We start from the raw sequence: 20,589 nt of genomic DNA, 5'->3' as shown, positions 1-20,589 counted from the left end.
ATCACTGTGTCACTGTGCCATTCACATGCAAATGATTAAAACTCCATAGAGTCTATACCGTAAACTACTGACACTGGATGTGCTGGTGCCATAGTGACTGGTTACTAGACAATTAAGGAAAATCAAATTTTCCTTTTTGATTTTGATGGCACTGTGCAGACATAAGTGCTTGTCAATTGTGGACACAGGTATTTACAATACAAATACACGTGTATAGTATTTATGCTGAGAGCTAGGGCTCACTCACAAAAATAATGCTGTCATGCGCTAAAAAATGAATATACAGCATGTTGGCATCAAAGCACTTTCCTGCTCGCACCACAACTTTGTTGCTGTAATTATTTTATGTTTATTTAAACTTCATTAACATCATGTTCTTCATTAAAATGAAGGCACAAATCCAGACTCTTTTATGCATTTTGTAAAGATAAGTAAGATGAGGGTCTCCTAATTGGTTCTCTGCAGTGCCTGTTGAAACAGCTTGTTTTTAACTTCTGTAATGGACCTTGGCAGTTCTGCCTTCAGGCCTTGGATGACGGACTGCAAATATTTATTTTTAAAATTGCCTTCTAGTTAAACAGTGCAAAGAAATAAACTACAAATCAGGTATGAGGCACATAAACAATGACACGGGAAGATGTACTGTGTTCAGCAAGTATGTTCAGCTAGCCCTCCAAGGGGTGGGTGGGTATATTCAGATAAAAATGGTATCTGCTGTCTGACAGCAAATCCAATTAATGCTTTATTTCACAGACCCTCTGAATTTCATTACGGATGCGCAGAAACAAAGGTCAGGGGAGCCTTCCTCACAAAAGACAGCTGTCAGGATCGAGAGGGGAATGGAAGAGTATCTCTGGAGGCAGGAGGAAATGAGACTCAGACAGGTTGTAAATAGCTGTGGGGGGCTTGAATTTCACACTGCCATTTCTTCACAGCTTTTGCTGTCAGTGGAGCAGGGGAGCAAGTCAGGAGTGGGGCCTGCTGCAGCACCACTGGGCTGGGTATGATTAAGTAATACCTCCTGCTAACACCTGGTGGATTCACAGGGGTGCTGCCTGTTTCAAGGAATTTTTCCTACAGACAGAAAGCTGCATTCATTTGTTCAATAACTACCCATTAGGAAGATTTTCAGTGAATTGTGAATAAAGCATGACGATCCTCTGGAATAGAGACCGCAAAGACTGCCGTGTGGATCTGTGGGATTGATGTGCTGACAGAGTGAAGGGAAATGGCGGTGAACCTGTACGTTGTGTGTTGGTAACGTGTTGCACCTGTAGGTCATAATCAGGTTCCTCAGTAGAAGGTAGTATTAAATACATCTCCAGTTCCCTTGCCGTTGGTTGAATTTAAAAGGACGATCTGTAAGGGGATTTAGCAGAAGGAAGAAATATTCCACATCCCATGCAATATTTTCAGTCCGTTTTTCACCTGTGCACAAGGAGAAGGACATGCTACACCAAAGTTGCTTAAGTGATTTTTATTCTTCTGTGAAGACCTGTGTTTTAGAAAATAAATGAAAGATAATATCTGGAAGATAACCAATGACTATTGTTAAAGTAGAATTATGATTCTAAGTACACTGCTAAAGTAAATTCTAAACGAATAAATGAAGAAAATACTGGGGGCAGATTTTCAAAAACATACTGGTGAATTAATTGGCTTCTGGGAAAATTGGCCCTTTTTCAATTTTTCCAATCTTTGGTAAAATAAATAGTTAACTTGTTGTTAATGGACATGTTGACTTTTTAAATATATCCACTTAAAGATTATTCCCTTTTTCCTCCATTTGGTCTCCAGGTGATTGACAGGATACACGTTATGTTTTCAAACAAAGATGGTTTATTTTACCCTTACTTGATGAGGCTTTCTTTAAATTTTGTTGTAGGCTCAAAAGTAAAACATTGTGCCTTTTTGAATATTTCAACTGCTATCCTGTCAATAGATACTGTATGTGCTGTATCTACTGCAAATAATTAAACTGCAAATAATTAAACCCCATAAAACTAAAAAAAAGGCATCATGCATTTTCGTTTGCTACCATTGCCCTGTTACTGTAATTAGGAATGACTATTTCTGCTCTTCTCTTTAAAAATATTTTTACGAACAGTAATGCTATTTAATTGTATAATTTCCAGATACTGTTTACTGTGCCTCTATATACATGACATTTCCAAATATTTTTGAAGTAAAAGTCTTTTTGAAAATCTTATTCCAAGCCCACCCCACCCCCCACTTTGTAATAGAAGAAATGTGAGTCGCTACTAGTGTAATCGCTTAGGTTTTGGCCCATTTCTGCTTCATTTTTTATTGCTTTCATAGCAAGTGCCTTAGGATTCCCTTGGGCTTTCTGTATAAAGTACAACTCTCTACCTTTTCTCCTGATTCCCACTAATGGTTTCGACAGCAGAACGGTTTCTGATAGAAGTCAATGTGACCAGTTTCAGATCACAGCAATCTGCCATCCATTGATATGTTGTGAATTAAAGAGAATTCAGTTATGAGGTTAGTAAGTAATTCAATCTGCTGCTTTATTACTTTGATGTATCAGGCAAACTATTACAAGTAGCACATTGTTCTCCCTAATTCGCTGTGGAGTAGATCCTGATTTCCAATGGAAATGTTACTTCCTGCTAGGAGTGAATCCTGACACAACTCCATATTTTTAAATTACATTTGCAATTATTACCAAGATCCTCTGATTTTCTCAAAAGTGGGTAGGATTTGTATCAACTAATAATGATTTGAGCGGTATCATTCTGAAGTTATAGAACATTCACGTCAAATGTGTGAAATATAAATGAACATAGGAAGAGTTATGCAAGAGAGGAGACCATTAGGCTTATTTAGCCTGTTTGGTGGTTTCATATTTTAAAGAACCCAGGGTATTGGCTTCATCAGACTGACTGGTTAGCTTATTCCATACTCCCATGAGGAGTTCCCTATTTCACAGAACCATGTGAAGAACCATGTTTAGTGCATTAGTACAGTAGGTATTACTGGTGACCTGTTTATAAAAAAATTGCAAGATTAAATGCCCCGGGACCTAAGGAAAAATTAACTCTTCTGCAAAAATGACAAAATACCCCATATTTTCCGGTGCAGCACAATTCACACCGAGGACGGTAACAGATCATGAAATAAACTGGTGTTGCCACAATTGCTTCATTGAACACCCAGGATCCTCTTAAAACAACACCTGTAGTGAAATAATGCTGTGAAATGGACAAGATAAATGGATTTTTCCATACCTGCATAAACATGTGCTTAAACCACTGGGGTCAGGGGTGACAGACGTCGGGCAGCTGAAATAAATTGAAATTCTGTTTTCCAATTTAGACTCTAATCACAATCTGTCAAGGTCAAAAGACAGAACAGAAGCTTTTTTAGAGCACATAATTTATAAAAGCTGGAGATACTTTATCCACAAATTCAAAGACTCAATCGAAACATAATTTCCATTTCCACGAACTGCAAGCTTTACTTTCAAAGTTCAAGGGGATTGAACACCAAGCAGCCCATTTTGGCTGGGTGAAATCTTAAAATCGTAAGTACTGCACCTTTTCAAACACAATACACAACTATATAGACATCTCCCTGACTGTGAATAAATCAGATGGCAACCTAAATTACTAAAAAGACTTAAAGGTTTTAATCCTCCCCTGAAGTGTTACAAGTTGAAACTCCTGAAAACTATGGATGAATATGCCAGCTTGCATTCTCAATCTTTGTCATGAGCAGTTACCAGCGCATCTGCACAGTGTGGTTCTTGGATCTCAAGACTTTGTGGGGGTCTCAGCAACCACTGATCTTGCCACTTGGAGCCCTGATTGTCAGACATCCTCCACTGGAATCAGAAAGCAGCCGGTTATTAACGGCTTAGACTTGCTCTGTGTGACACTGTATTTCCCTGGAAAAACGAAAATTCTCCCTTTTAGTGTTTCAAGGAGGGAAAGGGTTAATTAGTTCTGCTTATTATCAGGGGACATTGCTTCAGCATTGCTGGAGCTCAGGGGACAGCTGTTTTTTTTTTCCTCTGTCTCTCTAAAGAGAGGATATGGGCCTTAATTCGTCTTCCTTTGTTGGCCTATCAGTCATTTTGATTGATTACAGGTACAGTAAGCGCATTGCGAGAAGTAATGAGGGGTGAAAATAATCTGACCATTTGAGTGGAGCATCCTCAAGTGTGAAAGAAATATGGTTGCAAGGTTTTGGACTTAATCAGGAAAAGAATGACCACTTGTGGTAATGTGGAAGTTAAACAGATGCTGAATTTTTTAAAGAGCACAGGTTGGTTTGCTGTCTGGATGACCTAGATATTGAAAGAAATCTGGGACAGTTGCTTTGACTATTGTAGACAGAGAAATCTCTGTGTTATGCTAGATTCTGTCTGAATTCCATGCGTTCAGTCGGAGTGCAATATGTTCAAGTATGTGCTATACCAGCCAGTTTGTGATGCGTTTCAATGTGTCTGTCGGCTGTCTGCCAGTCCTGCTACAGGCCCATTGTAGGCAGTGCTGCAGTCTACGCTGGCAGTGTGCATAGTGCAGCCACAGCCGCAGCTCAGCACAGCTCCAGGTCACCTGTCCTGCTCCGTTTTTATACTGTACCCTTCAAGTCTATTTTTATGCCTCTAAGCACCTTAAGTGGAGCGTAAAAACACATAAATTATTAATAGAATGCAATGCAGATGTTTCTGTTTTTTCATTCTACTATCTCAGTTTTGTGTCCCAGTAGCCCACTTCCCCCCCCCCCAAAACAAAAGAAGGGGTACGGGGTGCCAATGAGCCCAGCTGCTGTCAGTCGAAACTCTACGGCGGAGGCGAATGACTGGCCAAGGTCATGGCCAACCAAACCAGGAGAGGTGTCAGCTGACATCTGGGATGCCAGCTGCTTTCAGTGAAAAGTTTAGTTGAAAACATTATTTAAAAATGAACAATGTGAAGCTTGCTGTTGAAGTGGAGAAGTACAATGAGCTCCACACCCCCAGACATTCTTCATACCAGGGCATCACAAAAAAGATCTGGTCTGGAATGCTACAGTATTTCATCTGCCGTCACTGCATAGCGCCATTGTATTTAATAAACTCCGTGACACTGAAATAAAGGAACTAAAATAGAATTTAGGCAATTAAACAGTGTGACGTGGTGCATACGGAATTGAATACGTTCAAAAATACGTTTTGGTCAGGATCTGCGCTATAGAAAGAAATTTCAAAAAAAGTTGAGAAGGCCATGATATTTCCACAGCTGCAGACCAGAACACCCTTCAGAGATGGAACTAGTGTGGCTTAGCAGCGGTGTAAAAACTGCTAGTGAAACGCACATGTGTAGGAAGCTGTGTAGACTCTCATGCAGCTGACAGACCAGAGGCAGTCTGTCTTGATAGCTTACAAATAATCTGGGGGAAGTAGGTGACAAGGCAGGCCTCACCTGCAGCAGGCTCCCTGAACTTTCAGATGCTAGTGCTGCAATTATTGGACAGTGTATATGGAGATATTTAAGGATACTTGGAGCTGTCCTACAGTGCATCAAGGCAGCAGCCACAACTTCAAAGGTATAGTGTGGGCATCCAGCTCGTTTGACCTTATCCTGATCAAACACATCCAGGAAGAGGTGCACAGATGAAAGTGCCAACATCAAATACAACTGCATCTGTTGAGCCAACTGTTTCAGTGTCTGGAAGAACGGCCTTACGAACAGAGGCCCTAACTCAGGAATATTACAACTAGGCTGTAGCTGACTGGTGAGGCTGACACCGTGATCATGTTCAGATACTTAACTTAACAGGCACTAATATAATAATAGGGCTATTGGACACTTTTAAACATCCACCATCACTATGCTATTAATATTATAAATATTATTATTTGGAACTACTTTTATTTGTTTTGATATTATAAATCATATTTGTTGCAAAAAACACTATATAAGATTATGAAAGACAACTTACAGTTGCATTACACAGGACAAATGCATCCAATTAAGCCATTCGGCACATACTGTATGTTCTTTATTATTAAGTTACAGACTTTTATCATTAAATACAGATTATTTTAAGTTACAAAAATATTCTCATGTGAACATATTTATGTAGTGCTTTTGATATGAATCCACTTCTAACTACTGCTTATACACTTGAGCTCATATGAGTTGCATTATAATTTGTTTGCACTGTTGTCAGAATGTTTGCTACACTTACACTGTGTTCCAAGGCAACAGAGAAAAGACATTGCTGGGTCTGACCTTGATTTTGGCTCAAAACATGTTTAATAATGAGCACATTCATATCTATTTTACAATCAATAAATCACAATCAGTGTTATTAAATCAGAATTCATAACTTGAGGGAAATGTGAAACTGTGTCTTAAAATCACAGTTCTCCTTCACATTTGCCCTGCCCTGGTGAAAAGTCTGAAGATGAAGTACTGATGACTGATATGTACAGCTCTAAAATATTTTTAATGGGATTCTATACTCTTGAGTCAATTAAACAAATTTACAAATGGCTGGCAGGTGTGTCTTGTTGGTCAGGTGTTTGTTGTTGGGACTTTGGGCTAATAAAAGAGTTGTGAACGTTTTGTCAGCTTTCTGTTGCTTTGAATTCAGTGACTGGAGTCTGTAGTTAGAAAGTCAAAATGAAAACCAAAGAACTTGATGTGAAATAAAAGCCATCAGGATTGAAGTTGAGAGCAAAGAAAAATTTATCACACACACCAAATTGAATAATCTGGAATATACTGATGAAAAAAACCCCATTGTAATTATCAATCAGCTAAGATCAAGCTAGCCAAGAAAAAACACCTGCAGTTGATGACAAACAAATTATCAGAGCTAACAAGGAAAACCTTAAAACAGCTGTCAGTCAAATCACCAATGGCCTGTAGGGGTGAAGGTATCAAAATTCCCCAATTCAGAGAAGAATAAGGTGGCAGAATTACAAAGGCTACACTGCAAAATATAAACCTCTCCTCAGCACCTAGAATAGAAAAAACAGATTAGAGATTGTTCAGAAGCACAAAGATGAGCCAGGATAGTTTTGGAACAATGATTTATGGGCAGATCGGATCAAACAAACCTTCACCAAAATAGAAAGAAAGGTTAAAGTGTGGAGAAAGAAAAGAGCTGCAATTGCTTCAAAGAACACTGTCCTATCTGTGAAAAATGGAGGAGGTAATGTCATGGCCTATGACATTAAATCCAATTGAGCGTGCGTTTTATAGGCTGAATAAAAAAGTCAGAACACCCTCATAATAGGCAAGAACTCAAAGTGGCTGCAGCAGAGCCTTGGCAAAGCATCTTAACTGAGTAGACAAAGTGTTGGTGAGCTCAGCAATCCACAGACTTCACACAGTTATTGCCTCACAGGGATGTGCAACCAAACTTTTACACTCTCAGACGGGCTTCAAGCGAATGTGTCCCAGTACTTGAAATCACCAGGTTAAACACAAAGGTCAATTCTGTTCTAATGTGGCCAACATGTATGCACAGAATTTCTCAAAATAAACTGAGTGATTCCCACCAACATGACTCGTGTGATTTAAAGGAATGTGAATCTGGGTTTCTTTTTTAACCTACAGTACTATTGTTAAATGGTCATTGGCAAAATCTATGATGGAGTGTTTTCTAAATATAGTTTGTTAGCAGTATGTTCACTGCGTCGATAAAGAAAGCCAGCTATTGAAACTGCTCATTATAATCATTCAACCATAAATATTACTAAAGAAAGAAAAATATTGATTTCAGAAATGTTTGCCCACTGTTTCATATTTTCCTTTCGGAGGTCAATACCTGTCAGAAAGCGTTTCTATGGCAACATGGCTCTGAGAAGCTAAGCCTACTTTGTCATATTGAAATAGCTTTAGAAATGTGTGCGGGTGTGATGAAGGAGGGGCAGTTTTTTGCAGTCATATTGTCACTTGAGAATTTCAGTCAGGGAATAAAAACAGTGCTTATTAATTAACACTTAAATGAGGGAAACAGGATTCTGTATAAAACAAACAAAGGTTGACATCAAAGGCCTTCAATTTGAGTACCTTAACTTTGAATGTGAATTATTTTTGCAGTACAGATTTGCAATCATGTGTATATATATATAATATTTTGCTTTTGTTACTTTATATAACAAATACAGTAATGTAGCACATGTTCCAAAAAAGTGGCTAGCCTCTCAGCTTTATTAAATGCAACAAAAAAACGTCTTTGTAAATTGCAAACACCATTTTGTACTTGACTAACGATTCTATCAGACTTAACAGTTCACAGTGTTTTGACTTAGGTGTAAATACAACAATTAAACATTTCCTGAAACACTTTAAAGCAACACTTTCATGACATAGTTTACAGTTTCTCCTAGCTGAGTTATTATTGATTAATTAAATTGAGAAATGTAAAACATTTGTTTCAAACATTCACTGATGTGTATTAACTTTCCTGAGCGTCTCAACAGAATTTTAGTTGATATGGTGAATCTGATGATTTTTGTGTCTTAGAGAAAATGGGTGTCCTGGCAGAATGTCTGTCTAAGAGTTTGTTGATAGTATTTCTATTACATATACTAAGATTTAAGCAATTAAGGTGTAAAAATCATTCCAAAAACCAAGATGGCTCTAATGTAATGACATCTTCCACGGCATTTGAATGAGTCATGCCATATGGTTTTAGTTTTTCTGTCAGGACCTCTTTGACAAGTACCGTCAATACAATATGGAAAAAAAAAAAAAAAGCAGGTGCAGATATAAAAATCAAGTAGACCATCAGATTAAAATAGAAATAAGAAAGGATAAGAGGTAGATACATCTTCTAGGATGGAGAATCCATCAGGAGTAGATGGTCATGTAGGGTAAATTTCTTATGTGGCAACATTCCTCTGGTCACCGAGTTCACTTTGAATTTACAGTTTTTACAATGCTGTCCTGTTATCCCCAAACAACAGCAGCTGATGTGCTCCCATCTTCACACATAAATAGCCTCATTTTTTGCTGGGTGTACTTTTTAATTAACTCAAATTAATTTGCTTCTCATTCCTTTTAATCAACACCTTTTCAGTGAACAACACTTGTCAGCATGAGTCAATGGAAGTGAGGAGCATATAAATAAATGCATTTTCGGTCTGTCGGATTTTGAAATAAAGTGTATTAATTGTGCCAAGTCCTTGTTTTACTTTTTTTTCTCCGACTATGCATATTCCATTAGACATTCTGTGTGACATTTTCTACAGTGGTATTTGTCACACCAGTAAAAATAGTTCAGTAAAAGACTCCCTAGAGACTGTGCAGCTGAACACTGTACAGTGGAAGTTGATTACATTGAAACCAAACTGAAACCCTTTATCAGATGACTCAGGACCTGGTGTAACACTAATTACTGTCCGCACTTCACTTCCTTAGTTTTTCCATGTGTTGATGTCAATGATTTGTAAGCTGTTCTATTTGTGTATAGAGAATTGTACACAGATAAATCTAATGTTATTATTAAGTAGCTGTACAGTTCCTGTTTAAAATAAAACATTATTGTACAATTCCTTCATAAATGCACGAAACACCGTAACAGTTTAAAATTTGAGTCCATGCCATCAATTAATTTAGGAATCCATAGAAAAGAACAATAAACGCGTAATTATGACACAGAATGCATCACTCAACACTCATATAAGATTGGAATTTTCCATTACTCAATACACCCATTCATTTATCATCAGAGGGTAATGGTAACCTGGACCCCATGCTGGAAGCACAGGGAGCAAGTCTGAACTAAGCTCTGGGCAAAAAAAAAAGATAGCTTAAGAACATTTTTTGCATACTACACATACTGATAAAGATGAGGATGTCCATTAGCATTAAATATAATTTCAAATGGCAGACTATACAGCATGGTGGTCTGCAGCATTAGGAGAAGAAACACACAATGCAGACTCTAAATGTGCAATATTGGATTGTGATGCCTCCTTAGCCTTTGTCATGGATAACTGATTGTTACAGAAGATGGAGCAGCCTTATCTGATGGTCTGATGGCTGTGCAAATCTTTGCAGGGGTTCAGGCAGTTTCCTTCTTATCTTTCAGAGACATGGCTATGCATCTCTGAATGGTTTGCCTTACATTGACATTCTCACACTGCAGTGACATTTTCATTGGTGCGGCTATGAATTCCATTACCTTTACCCATCTGAGTTGTGGGTTTTAAAAACATCTAGGGCACAGGTCTTCTTATGCCATCAGCTGTACACAATGCAGGCAAAGAGACAGGAAGAAGAAAGCACAAAAAAGTCAACTTGCTACTTTCTTCACTGAACAGAATTCATTAAGTTAGCTTCTTGTAGAGATAATTCCGTTATGAAATGAGGGACCTCCTTTGGAAAGTTCATTATCTTACTGTGGGGAATGTTCAAATCCCTTCCAGCTGCTTATTCGCAGTGCTACTGGCATAGCAATTATGATTTTTTTAAAAGGACAAAGAAAAAGCATGCACACAGAAAATGTGTGAGAAAGGACAAATGGGAAATGTTGTGAGAGAAGCACACTAACCTGGCCAAGTACAGTATTAGCACTGTAGGGAAATGACGATAACCTTGTGTATGGCTGACGTGATGATCATTACACTGAATACCATCTTCTTCTCAGATCAGGACAGTCTCCAGTCTTGGTGGAAAATGGTGGAACGTGCAATTCAATCCCATACCACATGACCTGCATCACAGCCTCAGCTGAAGGAGACCTTGTCAGAAGAACGAGACAGGATTGGTCTCCAAAATGTTCCAGACTTTGCTATACATCCTGCTTAAAGAGGCACCTTATTTACAGTAGATCTGCTGCCAGTGCCTCTGTGCCAGTCTCAGCATTGTAGTAGAGGGGATGCCGAAGAAAACCCAAGAGTGTAGGCGCAGTGATCTGCAGTGCATGGCAAACCTGCAAGGGCAGTTTTACACACACATGGTGTCCCGCCCAAGGGCTGAAACTGTGTCTCGTGCTATCAAAGCTTTCTGTCCTGTTTCTGTGCTTCCTGGTGTGCAGTCAGCTTTGGTTACATTTTTTCCTTTACTGCAATTTACAGTACTGTATATGGTGCATCCCTTATTCCAGCCTACAACATGAAACAACAAAGGTCTTATATTTGGTGCCTACAGTAGGGTTGGTGATTTATTTTTAAAACCGGAGTGAATGGCAATGTGCCGAGCATGTCAATGCTTCGTGTTTTTACATGCTCAAGGAGAAGGCCTCCGTCAAAAGGCTCCTGTCTTTGCTCTTCGGCATGAAGAACACTTCTGAAATGCTTTGCATCTGTTTCATGTTTAGAACTTTATATAAATGTGTTTATAAATATACAAATGTACCCAAGGTGGTTCAAACGTTTAGGCAATGATACTAGGAAGTGGTTGTGAAACCATGGTGTGCAGAGCTGAATATAATAATAATAATAATAAACTTTATTTTATATAGCGCCTTTAAAGGTGGCTTCTCAAAGCGCTTTACAGGATGACAATAACAATAAATAAGAAGACTAGAACAATAAATAAGATGAATATTCAAAGCATAACCTACACGGTGTTTCAGTCATTTTCAACTTATTCCTCTAAACAGGGAAAAGGAAAATCCTACAATTGTCTGTCTCTGTGGAAACCTGAAGCTAAATTGCAGAAGGTGTACAACATCTAAAGGCCTAAAAAGACCACACTAGACATTAAAAACAGTTGCGATGAATTAGGCTAAAACTATGAAGAAAGAAAGCCAGTGGCATTAAAGAGTCCAGTGATACAGTGAGCTGTAGTGGAAGCAACAAGAGTGGAAATTGAATTGACGACCTAATGAATCTCCTCCAGCTCCCAGGAGACACCTCAGCGCACCAGCCAGAGGTGCCCTGTTGCCGTGGTAACAGTGCTGTCGGTGTCTAGACAAGGCAAGATGTGCCTCGCAATTAAGCCTCCAAAGTCTGGCTTCCCTGCTTCCAAGATGCTAATTTACTGTACTGTTATACACAGCAATGGGTTTCGCACAGCTATACACTGAGGAAAACAATGCAACCATTTGTTTTATTGTTATTGTTATTATAATTATTATTTAAAAAAACATGCAAAAATATACAATGCATAAAACAAAAGAATGCAACATGTTACAGTTATGAAGTTTATTACTCGCTATTAAATTCCCCAGCCTATGCTAAGAGAAATAGGCCAGCAAAACCGGGATGTGCAAATACTGTACATGCTCTTTACTTTATTTTATTTTTCAATGTAATCTTTTGTTAAGCCAGATAAGTCAATGGAGAGCAAATTCTCACTTACAATTTTTAGAGGAGAGTTTTCACTGAGAGATTTGAGTGAAGTACCTGCCTCAAGGATATGACAATCTGGAGGTCAGTGCTTAACCACTGTTCTACGGCTGCCTCTGTTAGCCTGTGACTCAAGTTAAAAGCAAGCAATTGCAATGCTTACAAAACCCTAAGGCCAGACCAAGAAGGCTGGTTGCCGATTAAGAACATGCATGACCATTTCTCAATCGGTTCTTGCTCTGCTGAATGTAATAAATGTAGTTCTAGCTGAGTCACCAGCTTCTTCAAGTGCATTCAGCCACTTTGGGATGTACTTTGTATTATTGGTTTCAAATGACAAATGATCAATGTATTATTGCTATGTTATTAACATGTTCTTACTATGGTATAATATATTAATAGCACTTCCAAATACTCAAGGTCAATGAAACACAATTATAAGTAAAAATTAAACTATTGTTTTTAATAACACATTGATATGTACAAAACAAATGTTCTGGTAGTTGAAACAGTGAAATCCCAGAGTTTTCAGCGGTTTCTTAGAAGTGTGTCCCTACCACAGACAGACAAACATTATTCTGCCATTGCACCTTTCTACTTTATATTTTTCTTACACACAGTTATATTGTGGGCAGATGTTGATTTGTTATAAAGAATCCATCATTTTTACTCTTAAATATTCAATTGGCTACATGTGTTTCAAAGGATCATATGGTATTGATTTGCATTTGTGGAATAAGTCTCCTTTCAACTGTTATCTTGTTATACACTGGAAAAAGGACCTGAAACTTAATGAAACATGAATTTACAGTGCTCCTCAGAGTGAAACTGAAATTAAAGCAATATGAGAGGAGGTGAAATACTGTATGTGCACAATCTTCTCAAGAAGGTTTAAGAAAATGTCTCTACCATAAGGAAATCCTTTAAAAAAATTCTCTGTACTGTATATTGCAGAGTGATACCTTTTCATATCAGTTTTAAAGAACTCATACAAAAAGCAGAGACGATCCAGCCACATAACAGACACATACAGTACTGTATGGTACTGCACAAGTACTGTTGAATCACAATCTGTGGAAGTACAATTTATTCTGATTAAAAACCCAAAGACGTCAAAGGATATAAAACTTAAGTTTTTCAAGTAGGGAGCTGCGTCAGCATGCGTAGGCTGCACAGGAACAAGTTAAGGTTTATTTCATGATAAGAAGAGAAGAAAAGAAATACAACATTTCTTCACACCCAAAGAAGGCTCCACAGCTGAATCGTTGTGTTTCTGTTCTTCTGTTTTCAGGATGAAACAAACATTTACTTGTTCCTTAACATGTATTAAGATCTACAAGCACTGCTTCAATTAAACAACATACAGTAGCTGCACAAACTCTCTGTATGATGGTAATAATTTGTCTTTTTTCATTGCGTAAATCTTTACAGACCAAAAAATGTAAAATTATTGAAGTTTTATTAAATCGTAAACCTTTATGATTTCCAGCAGAGAAATACTGAACAGCTAAATTTTATTGTAAGGTATAGCAATTGATCTGCTCTTGTTTCTTCCACGCACACAGTATATAAACTGACAGATAAATATTTTTTGATTCACCACTGCATTTCAGACAAACATCTCTACCTGAAAACCATACGTTTTCAGGCTGTACTGTACATCAAATACCTGCACTAGTTTCATCATGTGTAGCTGACAGCTACTCCAAAAGGCTTGTAGGCAGAAGAAGTCTGAGCTGGCTGATAGCTTGTGGAAAAGAATTAAAAATTAAAAAGCCTCTTAGTCAGTTGGCAGCTTCTCCAATGTGTTTCCCAGGCTTGAAAACCCACTCGTCATTAACTTAGAAAGGCCTCTGTTATCTTTAAATGGATGTCGGGGGTGCTTCCCATTTCCGGCAACGGACACCCTCATTACATTATTTATAAAGCTGGCAACATCTGAAAACTCCCTCAATTCCCACAGCTTTGAAAGCTCTTTCCAAGTCCTTCATTGTTGGTGTTGTAATGTCTCTGAGAAGTATCTAGCATAGGAGTGGCCCTTCGGAAAAGGAACAGGCAGAACAGCCAGTGCACTGTGTGGGACTTGCCCCCTAGTGGCCACATAGACTCATGATCTCCAGCCTGGTACTGTCCTTAATAAAAACCACATTACATTTTTGGTTACACCTGCTACACCTGAACTAGTATCTTGGTGTGACATATCAAATATCATATATACAGCATATCCCATTAAGACATATTGTGATGAGAGATGTTAAACTTCTTTAATTAAACTCATTTAAAGGCAAGAATGTCTAAAATAAAAAAAATTGAATCCTCTTGAGACACAGATGAACTTTTATACATGATTAAAGTAAATCGAGAATAGAAAATATTTAGGACCTGTTTGTTGTTGCTCTTGGTGAAGAGGGCTTTGGGTGCATGTTGTTGAATAATAAGCATTGCACATCATTGCGACCTTGTTTGTATTTCATTATGCACTTGGTTCTCTCCAAACAGGAGAATGTGTGCAGTGATTTGCACCAATACCACTCTAAGAAAGGCATATTGAGAACTTCAGAACAGGGAGAATCAGTTGAGGAGCTTGACTGGAGGACACAAGCAGAGAGATAGTGTCACCCTGTGGCAGGCAGGCACATACAGGCAACAGAGGCAACTGAAGAAAGTGGAGGGAGAAGGATTGCAGCCGTATTTCGAGGGATTTAAAACAACTACAAAAAAAAGAAAAATGTAGCACTGCCACCCCTACTTTTCTGTTGTAGATTTAGTATTTTGTGTCAAAAGGGAATTTAATCTCAAGTGTATTTTACAGCTGTACTGTTTTAAAGAGGAGAGGTCAGCACATGGCTCCATCCTCTCTTTAATTGGCCCCACGGTGATCAGAGAGATTCTCGCAAGAGGGCATTTTTGCCAGGACTCTGGCATTGAGTGAGGCCCAATTTCAGCATTATTCATTAATTCGTTAGAGAATTGTCAAGCCCTGGGAACAAAGCCCATTGGAGGCATGTCTGGTAGTTTTAGAATGAACTGATAAGCCTTTTTTCCCCAGCAAAGAAGACTAAGAAAATAATGCTTAAGTACTGAGAAAAAAATATGCATTTTTCCACCAGAAGTACAATAATTTCTCATTAAAAAAAAGGTTGGAAACCAAAACTGCCTTTCTTACCCCTTTGTGATTCCTTGAGGCTTAAATGTCTTGAATGATTAATGTGCTAAAATAATGGATTATTGGGTCATAAATGTATAGTACTTGAGTACATTAGAAGTCTGCATTAATTATGTTTTTGGACGGTAGTTGCTGTAATGATTCTTCTTATCATGCATATATAATTACTTTAAAAATGTAATGCATTTTTTTTTTGTTAAAATTAAGTAAGCCACTGTGCAATTATACTGTAGTTCAAAAGCTGAAAACCAACAGCACAGAGATACAAGAAAAAACATTGAGCCCCAGTGAAAAAATTAGTCCCTGTTAGGGATTTTCTCCAATGTAAGGAATCTGCAGATTAAGAAGCTTTTTTTAAGGGTTGTTTATGGGTATAACTGGGAATTTCAGCTGCTTGGGCTAAACAGAAAGTATTTTTGTTCTTCAGATGCTGTAGAAGAATCCAAACCAGCTGAAAGTGACCATACAGAGGAAACCAAGGCGGAAGACATCAAGGCTGACCAAGAGAATGTCTGAAATAATGCTACTACTAATAACAAAAATAAGTAAAAGAGTAGGCCACTCTTAGCCTTCTGATTGTGAGGACGTTCGTATTTTTTTTTTCTGTGTGGCAAAGATTTTTTAAGAATTGGCGGAAAAATTTTGCAGTCAAAAAAAAACGTGTGGCTTCATTTAGGTGTTCTTGGTGTTGTTATGACAGTTTGATATGACCAATCATTTGGAATTATTCTTGCACTGTAAAAAAAACAAAGAAACAAAATTATCCTGGCTATTTTCTATGTTCCAGTGCGTGCAATGTTCAGTTTAAATATAAGGAGTTCAAACTGTTAGTGAACAAATGGTTTCATTTCAATGTGATGGGAATGAACAACTTTTTGTTTGTTTTCAAAATAAAGCAATGTGCCAATTATTCAGAGTGAGTTTCGTTTTTCTGTCTGAAATATAGCTGTTTTTACTGCTCATCATTATCATTAATAACTCTTGTGATACTCTTTTCCATTGTTCTGCTATTCTTTTGAACTCTCTAGATCAAAGAAAACTTTTCATAAAAAGTAAAAGAGATTTCATAAATACCCAGGAAGTCTACACACTGAAAGAAACCAAATGCAAGTGTGAGGGCACACTAAATTAATATTGCTTTTCAATGGTAACATTAAGATACCGTTATGGTCATTCCATTTTTGTGATAGCAAACCTTCATGATTTCATTGCAGCATTTTGTTTTTCAAACATTTATTTTTGGCCAAAAAAAGATTTGCACTTCTTATGTTGTAATTAAGATCATGACAATTTTAAACCAGCATCGGGAGATACCATTTATATGGTATCGTTTCATTGAAATCTAAAGCGTTTTGAATTTTTCTGCAAATAATGCCAGTGACTCTTGAAGTAACATTATAGTTTTACTTTATAGTGTTATTTAACATCAACAATAGACATTTGAGGGAAAGTCCAATTCTAACCTCACACTTGCTCTCTCCTCGATATAAACACTCTCTGGCTACTCAGAACTTGTGCTCAACTTTTCAAGCCCCCCTCCCTCCATCCAAACTTCAATATGGCAGGAGCTCCCTAATTCATTTCTTGAAAGAGGGTTGTGACTCACTGGATTGTCATTTGCTCAGCCAGGAGAGTTAAGTACTAAAGACATTATCCCTTTATCACTGGCTTCTTTCATCATTATTCGAATATGACCAGATTACCAGAATTATGGGTATTCATCAGTTAGCAACATCTCTAAGGATGACAATCCATATACAAAAATAATCCTCCTTCATGCATACATGTATAATTCCTGATTCTCCATAGGAATTCTGCCTGTGAAAGAAAATGCCGAACTCTAATTTCTGAAACCAAAAATGGGGCCGCACGCATAGGGGTACAGATTCTTTGCACACACCGCAAACACAAAATTGAAAGGGAAAGGAACAAGTTTTTATTACAAAATAAGCCTGGTCCTGTGGAAAATAAAAAAAAAAGTCCACACCAGGGGGGGAAAATAAACACAACGCCCAGCTGGAGTGCCGCTCTTCTTGCCTAGACTGGGAAAAAAATCTCTCACCAGCAACACCGCTCTCTCCGCAGTGCTGGAGAAAGCCATATTGAGTAGCAGCAGCTCTTCTTGTCAGTGCCGGGGAAATAACGCTGCGGCAGCGCTGGGGGAAATAAACTTCAGTAGCAGCACTGCTTTTTTTATCAATTGGGGAAACAACACGGGGTAGAAGAGCAACTCTTCCCGTCAGTGATGGGGAAGTTACTCGGCAGCAAGGTTGCCGCACTCCTCACCCGAATTCGGGCAGGTAACGCCTCTCTGCAAACCCCCCGATAAGAGAAATCCGGGCAGCATCGCGTCTGTGAATCAACTCGTCGCCAACACCGTCTTCCACACGGCGCTCGATTTGTTCTGTCTGGAGCAGGATTTATAGCTGATCCTGCTCCAGTGATCGTTGGGCCCATCGACTCACCGGGATCTGCGCGCCACCATCTTGGGTAGGGGGAAAAGCTTAGTTTGTTTTGTTTTTTTATTGATCCTACAGGACGCGCCCCGTTAGAGTTTTCACACAAGGACCACAACTATGGCGTTCTAAAAAAAGAAATGGCTGTACAGTGAAATCCTTATGGGTGTACCTAGGGCTTACAAGACACCCTCAGTGCATTAGTCTTAGCTTCATCCATGTGATATACTGCTGGGAGCCTGATCTTGTGGGCTAAACAATTCTAAAAGAACCAGGAACACTTCCTGATGAGGATGTCTCATAATTTGTAGGTAATGTGTTGATGTTTCCTGGCAGCAAGAAACCTACTGGGGACCAACTGAAAGGGCCTCCTGGAGAACTGTAGTTGCAACAGAGGAAACTGCAAGGCCAAGGCAGTAGCAAAATAATTGTGAAACAGGAAAACTCTTTGGATTGCCTCAGAAGGGAATCTCTGAAAATACACTACCAGAAAAAGAATGCTAAAAGCCAGCAGGAAACATGAAAAGGCACAGATCAATACAAAACATTTCCAAACTGAGACCAAATGTGCCCACTTAATAAGTTTAAATCTACCCACTAGCTTGGGGCAAACTCAAACCCTGATGATGATGATGGTCATGATGATGATTGTTCATTCTTTGAACAAATGTGAAGTTTGTGGGAATTCTGTAAGTACTATAGGAAAAACATGGCTACAAGACAACAGAAAGAATTGACCTTTGAAACATACATGTGATAACATAATGTAAAACAGATTCCTTCACGTTCACAAGCATTTACAGGTCCGTGATCAATGTTCTAATTTTGTAAGGTCAAGACCACAGGAACATGAGAAAGGTTAGAAAGTAAAGAAGGGCTTTGGCCCATCATTTGGTTGTCAGTAGTTCTTTGATCCAAGGTTCTCATCAAGCCTTATCCTGAAAGAAGGGATAGTTTTGACAGTATAGCTCCCACAATCTGACTTCCACCTGTGTCCTTTACTGCGTGGTCTGCAGGAGGGTTTGTGAGGATTTTAAATACTTGAATCAGGGTCTCACATAAGGTTCTGTGTTCAAGACATTCTTTCAGTTCATTAGAGTTAGAGAGGCAGCCTGGACTTTGCAGGCAGTGGGCTGCTCTTTTCTGAATGTATTACAGAGCACCAATATCCTTTCTTGTTGAGTTTTTACAACACAGTAAACGCAATTGCACACATTCTAAACTACAAGTTGACTATTTTCAATATACCTGTAGGTTTCCCGGATTCGCGGTTTTACAGTTTTACTCTTGAATGTTGTTTGTTCTCCTGGATGGACTGGAGTCTCATCCAGAGTTTACCCCACATTGTGCCCATTGCTTGCTGAGCTAGCATCCGACTCCTCCGCAACCCTGTACTGGATGATGTTTAGTGAATGGATGGATGGAATTTCGTTTGTACAGTATATTTTAGAATACTTGATTATTCTCCTATTTTGATATAATCTGCAAACGTACTGTAACTTCTTCACTAGACTATGAATTATATATACTCCACTGATTACATCACCCCAATCTGAGCATTCACCTCTTATCTGAACTCCTTGTTTTTTTTTATCCTTTAACCATTCCATGTGAATGCAATCTGAGCACTAATAGGTGAGGATTATGCCTTGTGAAAATCTCAGTATCACATCATATGTGCTGCTTGTACCCAGCATAAGTTAATTAAAGTGAGATCTACCTTTTCTAAATCCATGTGGACGACCCTGCAGAAGAACTCTAGTAAGTGTTCTGACAATCTCGGTAAAAAAAAAAAAGCCTTAATTAGTCATTTCAGGTTCACCTGCTGATGTCCCAGTAGACTTTTCCCAAAATCATGGAGGGGAAATTCATAATCTCCAATGATGATAACTGTTTCTTTATGCAAATATATTTTCCTGATTTCATACTTCTGCGTTAAAATTGATATCTGAATTTGGTGGTCTGTACTGTAGTGTACACCTAATAGCTTGATGTATGAATATTTATTCTAAGTTTGAGACACTTTTTCATCTGGGTTAGGTTGCTGTGCCTGAATGCTTTTTTGAGTCATATTGTTTCACCTCTTTCATCCGTCCTGCCTCTCCGAAATTCTGCGTTTCCCCTAATATTGTATTCTTCACCATCACACTGGTGATGAATCAATATCGCAATCTCAAGCTAATGCAGCAGCTTCTGCCTGTTGCGTTTTGTTCTTCTCAATCTATAAGCACTTTATTACAGTACATGGACTTTTTGGGGTGGGGGGTTATCAGCTGTATTTCACAGGTTATATAGTAACAATATAGTAGCAGTTTTCACCAAATTAGTAAACATGGCCTTACACTGAAATAAAACCAAATGGTTTCTGTGTAACCTTTTCATTGGATACCAGTGAATGTAAGAAAGAAAACAAAATATTGCTCATTAAATAAAAAGAGGTACCTACTACTCCCAAGGAAACATCAACAACCGCACCCTATGTTCCATGAAGGTCCTGGAATCTGAAAGGTCTGGCGTTATGGTAGGAGCTGGTCTCCTTCACCACATGTGAAGCAGAAAGACCCGGAAACACGGTGTAAAAATATACCTTATGAGGTGAAAGACCGAATGTATCAATGAGTAATAGAAACAGTGACCTTTGTAACACAATCAATAACATCAGGCTGATTCCTTCACGTGTTTCTGTATTGACTAGAGTCTGACAA

At 38.4% G+C, this 20,589-nt stretch overlaps 1 protein-coding gene across 1 annotated transcript in view; it reads left to right on the top strand.

Moving 5' to 3' along the window:
- The window catches only part of gap43 (growth associated protein 43), a 39,641-nt gene extending 23,303 nt beyond the window's left edge, over positions 1-16,338 (top strand). The window contains exon 3 of the mRNA XM_088638502.1: positions 15,856-16,338. Coding sequence (XP_088494628.1) covers positions 15,856-15,944 — 89 coding nt within the window. The 3' untranslated portion in view covers positions 15,945-16,338. The remainder of the gene's footprint in view (positions 1-15,855) is intronic.
- The last annotated feature ends 4,251 nt before the right edge of the window (positions 16,339-20,589 follow it).

This window comes from Lepisosteus platostomus, chromosome 7, assembly GCF_059453375.1.
Source record: "Lepisosteus platostomus isolate fLepPlt1 chromosome 7, fLepPlt1.hap1, whole genome shotgun sequence".
In the NCBI taxonomy this organism is placed as follows: domain Eukaryota; kingdom Metazoa; phylum Chordata; class Actinopteri; order Semionotiformes; family Lepisosteidae; genus Lepisosteus; species Lepisosteus platostomus.
This window is presented reverse-complemented; position numbering and strand designations above follow the sequence as displayed.